We start from the raw sequence: 12,500 nt of genomic DNA on the forward strand, positions 1-12,500 counted from the left end.
TGTGAGATCTGAAATATCGGTCCTGTTTACATTTACATTTATGCATTTGTTAGATGCTTTTATCCACCATAAGCAATTCGTCACAGAGCCAAAATTATTTATAGTGTGCAATCTGCCAGGTTTGTGTACAAAAAAACAGCATGTGAAACAGTACACATTATGCAACAATAAACACCATTGTCACATAACCATATGATATTCATAATTTAGTCAGTAAAATGATGCCCGGATATCATCTGAAAAAACACTAACCCTTTGTCCAAAACTATGCATGCACTGTGCAGGACGCGTGAAGAGTGTGTCCAAATCCATAGCATTCATGACACACACACTGTACGGATGGTTTACTTTAAAGTTTCTACTTCTGTCATGATTTTTGAGTGTGCATTCACACTCTTCTATCCCAGAAGGCACTGGGAGAGGACTTGGGAATGGCACATGTCAATGCATGCATACTTTTCAATCATGCAGTTTCTATTATCTAAGGTTATCATCAACAACTAAAGGTATTAAAACATTTTAGTTAATATAAATAAAGCAAAACGATAATAATAATAATAATAAAAATATTAGATGACTCAAATTTTGCTTTGCCAACTAACAAAAACACGTTTAAGTTGAAGCACTAAATCTAAACAAAAAATAAATGAAACCTAAATAGTAATATTTATTTAAGAAAAAACATGTAACCTTAAAAAGCACAATAAAAAAAAAACAATTTAGATGACAACTTAAACCTAATGAAAATGAGAATTTTTGCTTAAAACAAGTTTAAGTTGAAGCACTAAAATTAATAACTGGAAATAAAAAAAAAACTAAATCTGAACTAAAACTAAAATTAAACCTAAAAATGAAAATGTATAAAAAAAACACATTGCAAAATTATTATTTTTTTAAATGAAATTAAAACTGATATAAAATCTAAAAAATAAACACTAGTACTTAAATAATAATAATTAAAAAACAGTGTTTTAGACATAGCTTATTTATTCCAGTTTTGCATTATTTAATCAAATTTTGTGTAAAAAAATGTATAATAAAACAAAGAAAGATATAGTAAAACTGTGGTTGAAATTGCTCTCCGGTTCATTCATCGCTCTGTAGGTCAAGCTAAGCACATTGCATTGTGGGATACAGTAATGCACATCACAGCATGTTCAAGCATCTAGAATCCTACAGCAGACACTGTAAGAGTAATGAGAGTTAGTTAAATTAACGACTTGATTAATCCCACAGGGGGCAATTATATTAGGGCAGTGCACAAACTAAAAAAACATACATTAAAAACAATTAATTAGGAATATGAACATTTTGGCCGATACCGATAACCGATAATTCTTTATATTTGAAAGCCGATAACCGATATATTGGCCGATAAATTTAAATCCAATTTGTTTTGTAACTTGAGAGCCTGATTACAATAACAAAAGTCTCACCATTAAAAGCCAAACACCATTATAATGTTTTCATAATAATTTTATGCAGCCGATATGACAGTGACAGACTTGTGTTGCACTGACCTGTATTTTCCTTTTTTTGAAAGTAGCAAACAGTGCGCATCTGAAGGAAATAATCCATTATTTATCGGCTTTAAAATATAAAACAAATTTTATTTTCGGCCCGATACCGATAACATTAAAAATGAACATTTATCGGCCGATACCGATAACATTAAAAATAAACATTTATCGGGCGATACCGATATCATTAAAAAATGAACATTTATCGGCCGATACGATAACATTAAAAATGAACATTTATCGGGCGATACCGATATAATTTAAAATGAACATTTATCGGGCGATACCGATAACATTAAAAATGAACATTTATCGGCTGATACCGATAACATTAAAAATGAACATTTATCGGCCGATACCGATAACATTAAAAATGGACATTTATTGGGCGATACCGATAACATTAAAATGAACATTTATCGGCCGATACTGATAACATTAAAAATAAAGATTTATCGGTCGATACCGATAACATTAACATTAAAAATGAAATTTATTGGCCGATACCGATAACATTAAAAATTAACATTTATCGGCTGATACCGATAACATTAACATTAAAAATGAACATTTATCGGCCGATACCGATAACATTAAAAATGAACATTTATCGGCCTATACCGATAACATTAAAAATGAACATTTATCGGCCGATACCGATAACATTAAAAATTAACATTTATCGGCCGATACCGATAACATTAAAAATGACCATTTATCGCCCGATACCGATGACATTAAAAACGGACATTTATCGACCGATACCGATGAGATTAAAAATGAACATTTATCGGCCGATACCGATGACATTAAAAACGGACATTTATCGGCCGATAATGATAACATTAAAAATTTACATTTATCGTCCGATACCGATAACATTAAAAATGAACATTTATCGGGCGATACGATAACATTAAAAATGAACATTTATCGGGCGATACCGATAACATTAAAAATGTTATCGGTATCGCCGATAAATGTACATTTTTAATGTTATCGGTATCGCCCGATAAATGTTCATTTTTAATGTTATCGCATCGGCCGATAAATGTTCATTTTTAATGTTATCGCATCGGCCGATGCGATAACATTAAAAATGAACATTTATCGGGCGATACCGATAACATTAAAAATGTACATTTATCGGCGATACCGATAACATTAAAAATGAACATTTATCGGCCGATAACGATAACATTAAAAATGAACATTTATCGCCCGATACCGATAACATTAAAAATGAACATTTATCGCCCGATACCGATATGGTGGCCGATATACCGTGCATCATCCCTACAATGCACCAGTAGCCCGTGCTTGCCGAGACTCACCCAGCACAGTGAGGCCGATGACCCCGATATTGCGCCCCCCGCGGTCCGGGAGGTTATTGACCAGGCACTGGTACGTCCCGGTGTCAGACAGCTGTGTGTTATTGATGAAGATTGAGGCACTTGTGCTGGGCATAGTGGCCACGAAACCCACACGCCCGTTCATGTGATTGGCTAAACTGAAGACCTGTCCTCCCTGATAGATGATCACCTGTCAACAAACACACACAGACACATAACAAGATATTAATAACTGAAAGGTCAGGTAAGTTTTCACTTATAAAATAAATGCAAAGACCAAGTTAAGACAAGTCACATTTATTTATATAGTGCATTATACAACCAAACACTGTTGTCGTGCAAATGATCAGCCAGAATCTGTTTTCAGTTAAAACAGTGTTGTGTAATAACTAATGACTTTAATAACTAATGATTTTTACAACAGATGTGAATCAATTAAAACTAAATTAGCTGGACAATAACTTTATTCTAGAGCTGGTGTAAAGCCTAAACAATCTCTGTTACTTTAATTTCCTATTATCACTGTAAAGCTGCTTTAATACAATCTATATTGTTAAAAGCGCTGTATAAATGAAGGTGACTTGACTAGACAACTAATTAACAACAGATTGTTTCAAAGCAGTATAAAACAAGAAAAATAATTGGCAGTTAATGCGGCAAAATTCATAAATTATGAAACAACTTCAATTTCAGCTGTAAAGCAGCTCTACCGAAGACAATAGTGTCATTATTCAGCATCTCTGCATTTAGATCGATAATATTTTCTGAATATTAAGCATCTGTTAAGCATCCAGTGAGAAAGTGACCAATCACAAATCAGCATGCAAATATTACAACGACATCATCACTCTCAGCAGGAAGTAGTTCGATTTTGAAGCTGAATATTTTAACAAGTCAAGTCACTGGAAGATTTTCAAACTTTAATCTGTAATTTGAACTTTAATTATTATTATTTAATTTTTTTTTACAGATTTTTTTTTAACAGAATACAAAGTTTGAATGAAATCTTTAAGCTCCAGCTGAATTAAATGCAGAAAATTGCAGATAGGAAGAAGAAAAATAAGAAGCTATTTAAATTAAACACACACATATACATACACACACACATATATATATATATATATATATATATATATTTCATGTAATGACTTTATGTATTTCTATTCTTTAGAATAATGTGATCAGATGAATCATTCACAATAAAACCAGAAACATGAAATTAAGAAAACTTTTCTGTCTGCTGTTAAAAAGCAAGTGCTGACAGGTGTAAATAAGATAAATATAAATATGACTGAGGATGCATTTTATTTTCTAAATAATTAATTATTGAACAAGTGTAAATATGCATCATTATGAGCACAGCTCCTGGTCACTGTCCATCAAACACTGGTGTAGAAGAAGAGCAGCTCGTAGATTATTCAACACACACACACACACACACACACACACACTATAAAGCATTTTTAAAGGACTTTGATCTTTGTTAGAAGCTTCTGTGATCCGCAACATTAAAAGGAACCTGCTTCACTCAGTGTGTGTGTGTGTGTGTGTGATCATGGGAGTTTCAGAGGCCTTCGAGAGGCTGAAGGACAGAGAGGCCCCTGTAACACACACACACACACACACACTGAGAGAGAGTTGACAGTGTTTTGAGCACCAGTAAATGATGCTCTCATGGACTCAGCGCTTCTTACACACAAATGAACAGGCAGCACTTCAGCTGAGATGAATCAAGACAAGCCCCGCAGCCAGTGTGTGTGTGTGTGTGTGTGTGTGAGATATGAGCTGTGTAATAGGAAAAGATGGGAGTGATGTATAGGTATACATGACAGAGAAAGAAAAACGAGTGTTGCTCTAATGCATGTTATCAGTCGTCTAAGTCTTGATCTCAGTGTCTCAGTAGTGCACATCATGGGTGAGCTGTTAGTGCTGTTTACTAAGTCATGCATCACTAGTGCTCATAGCAGGGTTATCATACTTAGCTAAAAACATTAAAAATATTTTCGGTACTTGAATATATGTTAATATTTTGTATTACTATTGTATTTCAGCAAGCCAAGAAAACATTACTTATCTTCATTTAATTAAAATTGATGTACTAAAATAATAATAACAAAAAAAAAAAATAATAATATGTTTTTATTTATAATATATCAAAAACTAATAAAAATGACAAAAACACAACAATTGCTAAAACTTCAGGGAAAATTAAAATGGAAAATATACAGATAAAAACGATAATATTATCTCGACACTAACGTAACACGGGATCAAGTATTAAAGATTTCTCAAATGAAAAGTTGTCGAGGAGAAGTGTGCGGTTACTTAAAACACTTTACAATAAGGTTCATTAGTTAACATGAACTAAGAATGAACAATACTTCTTCAGCTAACTTCTAAGTTAATATTAATTTCAACATTTACTGATATGTTATTAAAATCAAAAGGATGTATTTGTTAACATTAGTTATTGCACTGTGAACTAACATGAACAGCTGGATTTTTATGAACTAATATTATCAAAGATTAATAAAAACATGTTAGTTAATACATTAACTAATGTTAACTAATGAACCTTATTGTAAAGTGTTACCAATAATTCTAACAAGGACAAAATCACATACACACATGCACACACACACACACACACACAGAGGAAACTAAGCAGATTTCCACACACTCGAGAGGAAAGGAGGTCATCAGTTGTGTACAGATGGTCATCAGCGGCTAAGAACTGACTTGGCTCCGGCCACATCATGAGCTGTCAATCATTAAGCCCCGCCCCCTAACGCATCATATGCCCCGCCCTACATTCAGCCGTCAGTCTTCTCTATAACGTATTCAGTCACGTCGTAACATGCGTTTGTCGCACATAAATGTGACGGAATAAAATAATATTCTTACATGAAATATATTTAGTTTAAATGGTTACTATAAATAAATGCATAAACTTGCAAATGAAAAAAGGATTTCTCAGGGAAACACTGAACTTGTACACACACACACACACACACACATCTGCTGTATGTCCTAATCTGCCGCTGAACACAGAAGATTACAGACGTGGGGAGAATGTGATCTGATCAGAATCAGGTCAGAAGGTCGACATATGCTAAAGACACGTCGGCATAAATCCCTCACTTATACTCTATGAAGCACTGAGCATGCTGGGATACAACCGCCATACATGTGAAACTAGCAAATGATAGCTACAATTATGCACTTCCATTGATGCTAGACAGATCACATGACCTTGATTATGGATATTTATTCATTTAGCATCAAATGTCTTAATGTTTGGAAGTCGAAAGGTATCCATTAAAACACTTTTCCTTCTTCACACTGGTCATGTTGAGTGCAATGCATTGTTGGATACAGTATTGCAGTGTGTTTTGTAAGTTCCTGCACATTTTGGCAAATGCAATCGATATTAGTGTGTGTTAGTCATCCAGGTATCGCATGCGTACAGAAATATTGTATTCTTTGCACAGTATGCAAACGGCATCTTTAAAGTGCCTTGGAACAGCAGCTTTGTATGATGCGTTGACCAAGCTAAGGCGGGACATATTGAATGGCTCCTCCCCCTTTTCAAACAGCCAATAGCGTTTGGTTTCCCTCACAGACTGCAGTCGTACTTGACGGCTCCATGGAAGCGAATCCGAGCGCTGAAGATGCGTTGGATTCAATAGTAGAGGTGTGAATATATTCTAGCATTTCATTCTTAACCATCGGAATAAAACTGGAGCGTTTGAGCAACCGAACACACACTCCAACCGAGATGTCAACGCTCGCTTTGGCCAGGTGGTGTTTATAGCAGAGGGGGCGGAGCTTTAGATTCTAGAGAGCATTTGATTGGACAGAAGATGTGATGAGAAGCTGAAGTCCACGATGATGTCATAAACATCCCTGATCCATTTTAGCGGAAGTGAGAGACTGTAAGTTTTGAATGCTTATATCTCATAAATGTGAATTTTTTCATTGTTTTGGAGCACACCAGCTTATTCATAATGTTAAGACTAACATATATTTATACTAAAAGCTAAAAAATGTCGGTCGGTTGTGTGTATGTTCGTGGGGAGGCTGGAGTCTTTCCCAGAGTCTCGGGTCGCAGGCAGGAAACACACACACACACACACACACACACACACACACACACACACACACACACACACACACACACACACACACACACACACACACACACACTTTCATATTCACCTGTCCTGTATGTCTTTATATTGTGTGGGACTCCTGGGACTCAAATACTGCACAGACGCCATTACACTAGACATCTTTCTGATGATGTCATTATTATTGCTTCAACTTTTTGTTATTCTTATCCTATAATGAAATACTGATTTATGTGAAAAATCACTCAAACTTCAAAGATCAAAGTTCACGATTTATGTAATGCTCCCTGTTGTTAGTGTTTTTTAAGTCTGTTTGTTATGAGTGACATTTATGTTTTCTGAATGAGAATTGTTGCCAGTGTTATGGTGGAACGAGTTTATTTTGAGACAGATATGAAGTGTTTTGTTGGTCTGAGTGTTTTGGAGGTGAGATTAACTCTTAGGCTGTGATTCATTCATGAGTTTTGAAAAAGTGGCTTCAGTTTTGAACAATGCTTGTTAGCAATTGAAGAAACTGTAATTAGAAATAAATATATATATATATATATATATATATATATATATATATATATGAACAGGCTAGTAGTATATACAAAAAACTAGAATACTAGCACCCAATTCTCTAAAAAAATTATAGTAATTATTTTATAGTGTAAACCAATTAAGTAGATTAGAAATTAAATAAAATCTTTTGAATTTGTCAGATAGCATGTGTGTTTGTATATTTATGGTGTGTGTGTGTGTGTGTGTGTGAGAGAGAGTGGGAGTGTGTGTGTGTGACAGTGAGAGTGTGCGTGAGTAGGTGTGTGAGTGAGTGTGCACGTGCACGCGTGCGAGTGTGTATGTGTATGCATGCATGTGTTTGCATCTGTGTGTGTGTGTGTGTGTGTGTGAGAGAGTGTGTGTTTTGTGCTTGTGTAACGAGCAGCTGTTGTGTTCTGGCCTGTGCAGCTCTGGGTTAATTAGTGCAGAAGATCGTTTGTTGTGCGTGTTAGGTTAAAACAGTTGGGGGCAGGTGTGTGTGTGTGTGTGTGTGTGTGTGTGTGTGTGTTTAGGTCACAGAGTTACAGGCAGGTAAGTGTATGTGCGTGTGTGTGTGTGCTCAGGTTATCTTCACACAGTTGTATATAGGTAAGTGTGTGTGTGGGAAGCAGGTGAATGAGGTTTCGCCTGCAGTCATTCATGAAAATAAATCAGACGGAATCAAAGGATGAGGCGATAAACCTGCGCTCTGCGTTTGAAGCCCACACACACACACACACACACGCGTGTGCTGTCACATGTGCCGCTTTACCCACAGGGCATTGTGCAGATGCTGGAGTTTGGATGGTCCAGTAAAGATAACAGGGAGGGCAAAACATCAGGAAGAGTTTCCAGCTAGTGAACTTCAACGCATCTCAAACGAACCCAAGTGTGAGTTACACCGGAGTATCACTGCATACTTCACTACACAGGTGTGATTACATCAGCTATTTTCAGATGTGGCTCATCCAATCAGATCTTAGCACAGTTTAGTAGCGGCACCTGAGGTGTTCAGGTGTGAATTCTTGACCTTTCAAGTGTAAAATCAGCTCTAGCTCTGAATAACTACAGTTGCAAACACACACGTGATGTACAAAACAGTGTTTCAGCACTTCTCTAATTAGCTATGAACAACATTGTGCAGTTAGTCTCATTAGTCTGCTAATAATGAGTGTGCTGCGTGATTATATTCTAATGCAGCAGACATAAACAAACTATTATTACAGGGTTCGTACCGATACTGTAATATGAAACTTGAAAATTACTTTTCAAACACTACTTTTTTGGTTTTCAAGGACAACAATCAGAGATCTCACTTATCAAACAATATCTTAATTATCTTTCAAATTATCAAAAGGTAAATAGATAAATAAATCAAAATAATACAACAAAATGGTATAAAGTGCAGCACAATGCAATTCAATGAGCATTGAAAGGATACTATGACAAAGATATCGCTTTCCTTATTCAAACTGATTTTTTCTCCCTTGAATGTGTGTGTGTATGTATATGAAGAATGAAAGCTGTATAATATACTTGAATAATTATATGAGCGATATCACGCTCATAACCATGCTAAATATCAGTATCAGATGAGTGTGAAAAGATTGTTTTATCAATCAAATTTAACACTATTTTCTAATATTGCCTATTGTCTTCTAATAATTCAGGCTTTTTTCAGAAATATGTCTGTTTTCAAAAGTTTTCCAAGACAAAAAGTCAAATTCAAGCACTTTCAGCACCTTGTACGAACCCTGTCATTATAACGGCCTGCGGAAATAAATCTGGATGGTTTCTGGTGCCGTGACCCTGGCTGGCAGTTTTTATTTGTTTACTTGGCGTTTCTGAATAAATCCTCCAGTAGTAAACATGGCAATGTTTGTGAAGGGCTGCTGTGTTTACAGGGTGTTGAACCGCATCCGTACACAAAGTCAGATGACGGTCATGCTTTAAGTTAAAGAATGAGCAACACACTCCTGATTTCAGCTTCTTCAGTCCGCTAATGAACACAGGGAAGTGGGAAGCCGACAGTCACTGTCTTCAAAGAGGGACTTGAGAGGGGAAATAAAGTAGTGAATATGGAAACCATGAAATGTGAGACACTGTTCAACACTCAATCAGCACCGCAAGCAACAAAACTAATCAAATCTATGAAGTGGTGTATACTTAAAACATGTTTATTGATTATGATCCGAGCGGTCTAGTTGTGTAGCATCAGTAGCATTGACATGAGAACAGGTGCATGATGGGGAGTTTCCTATTAACTTTCATTCAAGCAAGATAATCTTAAAAAGATTATTTTGCTGGCAAGAAATATTCCTAATCAATAATATCATAGCTCACTTTTCATTGTCCAATTAACCCTCCCAATGCATTCAGGCTAGTTTTGACCCGGAAAAATGCATTCAATAAAACAATGGAAAAAATTAATCCATATTTGTGCATTGTTTCCCAGTAAAAATATCTAAATGTCCTGATAACAGGATACATTTACCTGAAAAGCAATTAGCATAAAATATGATAACTTATTATAATTATTTCTAACTCAATAGTTTTTTTTAAAGCATAAATCTAACAAGATATGAAATTAATGACAAGGAGAAAAAGTATCAGACTATCAAAATACACATTTATTCAGTTTTTTTTTAAATTATTTTAAGAAATATAACCAAACGTTTGCGTTCTAGGTCATTGTTATCTGGCTTTTCACAAAGTTTATGACTTTTTCTGTACATCTATAGAGTTACAGTAGATTAGTCTCAAAAATAATTTTGTAAAATATATTTAGCCTCTTTCCCATCACTTATCACACACTGATAAACCATCGCACCATGAAAAATTTATCTTTCGGTTTATGCAAGTAAAATGTATGCATTTTGTTTGAAAACAATCCAGAATAATTTTGATGTTAAGTTAAAAAATGAATATGTATAGATTTTGTAACAAAAAAGTGACATGGTCACTTTTAAGACATTTAAATATTTGCACATTCATATTCATATAGTGACTTATAAATCTCTTCTCAAAACTTTTAATTTTAGGATTGCTTTTACTTGATTATTTATTTTATTTGTAAATTTTGCATTTAAAGTGTGTAGTTTTCTCTATGTTTGCCTGTAAAGCGCTTTGAGAAAGCAACTTTTAAAGGCGCTCTATAAAATTATATGTTGCAAATGCTAAGAAGTTATTAATGCAATATGTTTTTAGTCAAATATGACGTTATGAAGCTTAAAGTTGTGTGCACTTTGTGAGGGTTAATCCTCATGGATATGATCAAGCACTCTTCTAAATGGTTTCCCGCTGAATATTGTTTCACATGTGTGTGTTGTGCAGATCAGTGTGTGTGTGTGTGTGTGTGTGTGTGTGTGTGTTGTGCTTCTTCACCTGCTCTGGCTGGTTGGCGTTGGCCAGTGGCGTGACCATCCATATGATGTAGAGATTATTGAGCGCAGCGCTCGTGGAGAAGGTGCAGGGCAGGACGGCGGCCTGACCTCGGGCCACCTGAACACTGCTCTGGCTCACCGTCACTTCCAGCGCACGCACACACACTGCAGGAGGAACACACACCACCAGTCAGATTACTGGAACACACAGCAGACAAAAGACACACTCTGCTTGTGTGTGTTCATCTTTCTTTAGTGTGTGATGTGCAGTTGTTATTCTCTATATCAGTGTTTATGTATTAACCGCCTGGCAGGAGAATTATGACACACTACATATATACACACACACATATACATTAATTAAAAACATTCACAAGCTTTGATAAAAACACTCCATAATAGTTTTTTTAAATGCAGAGATTGAAATAATGACTTTTGTAGCACATTCCAGTCATTTGGAGCGGCGAAACTAAACTAACTTTTTCTAGGTATAATCAAACGAATATGATTAGACATTTACTCGATCATCTATAATCATATTCGTTTAGATGATCGAGTTGCATTGCAGAATATCACATGTCAGTGTTTCTGAACTCCTGAAACGCCTCCATTGTAGTCTTGAGTTTCTTCCGGGAACGAACACGTCACAATATTCCTCATTATAATAATTCATACACAGAATAAAGGGGCGGGGCCTGGTTGAGTTAGTTAGTAGTGTGTTAAACTGGCGGTTATGGGAAGAGCGGGACATTTCCCAAACACACTCGAAGCGCTCGACCAATCACAACACACTGATCCAGCCGACCAATCAGAGCGCAGTGTGCTTTTCAGAAGGCGGGGCTTCATAGAGACAGGAACTAAACAGAGCGTTACTGACAGACTGGGAAGAGAGGAGCCGCAACAATGGAGAATATGAGGAAAATAATCAACATTCAAGCAGGAAAACATGTTCTAGTAGAGGACAAAAACAACATAAAAGGGCATAATATGGCCTCTTTAAGATTTTCAGCATATTAATCATACATATGAAACGCATACGAAACAAGAATAATGCAACCTTGATTTATGACATTGAATAAGCATGTAAATGCCAGATGGGTTAAAAAAAAAGAAGTCACATCCTGTTTTGATGGCGTGATTAGGTCAAACACAATCAAATGATACACAACCATGGCTTACGTTTGCATGAGCTAAGCACATTAAACATCTTAAACTGGGTTACATCCTCGGAGGTCTGTGGGTGTGATGTGAACTCACTCTCATTATGACCTGCAATCAAAATATATCATCTAGGCCTATAAAAACATGATTTTACCAGATGTATATTTAAGGCTATTTATGGATATATTGTTTGTTTTAAAAAGAACATCCTCATTCATGAATCTGATTGGATTAGCATCTGAATGAACAGCACAATGCCTCTAATTGAGGGGAGAGGAACAGGCTCATGTTTCACAATATCACATGATTATCATCCGGCCAATCACGTGGGAAGAAGACAGAGCCTCACCAGCTACACAATAGATGAAGTCGACTGTGTACTAGTATACTACAAACTGCACAGTATACACTGAAAAATCACTATTCCATGGT

At 35.7% G+C, this 12,500-nt stretch overlaps 1 protein-coding gene across 1 annotated transcript in view; it reads right to left on the reverse strand.

The window, feature by feature from the left end:
• The window catches only part of igsf11 (immunoglobulin superfamily member 11), a 137,874-nt gene that overhangs the window by 10,381 nt on the left and 114,993 nt on the right, over positions 1–12,500 (reverse strand). Inside the window, exons 2-3 of the mRNA XM_056256690.1 lie at positions 10,909–11,072; positions 2,855–3,062 (exon numbers count right to left, since the gene is read on the reverse strand). Of these exons, the coding sequence (XP_056112665.1) occupies positions 2,855–3,062; positions 10,909–11,072 (372 nt within the window). The remainder of the gene's footprint in view (positions 1–2,854; positions 3,063–10,908; positions 11,073–12,500) is intronic.

The sequence above is a fragment of the Rhinichthys klamathensis genome, unplaced genomic scaffold (genome assembly GCF_029890125.1).
Source record: "Rhinichthys klamathensis goyatoka isolate OS25496 unplaced genomic scaffold, OSU_Roscu_1.1 h1tg000130l_1, whole genome shotgun sequence".
In the NCBI taxonomy this organism is placed as follows: domain Eukaryota; kingdom Metazoa; phylum Chordata; class Actinopteri; order Cypriniformes; family Leuciscidae; genus Rhinichthys; species Rhinichthys klamathensis.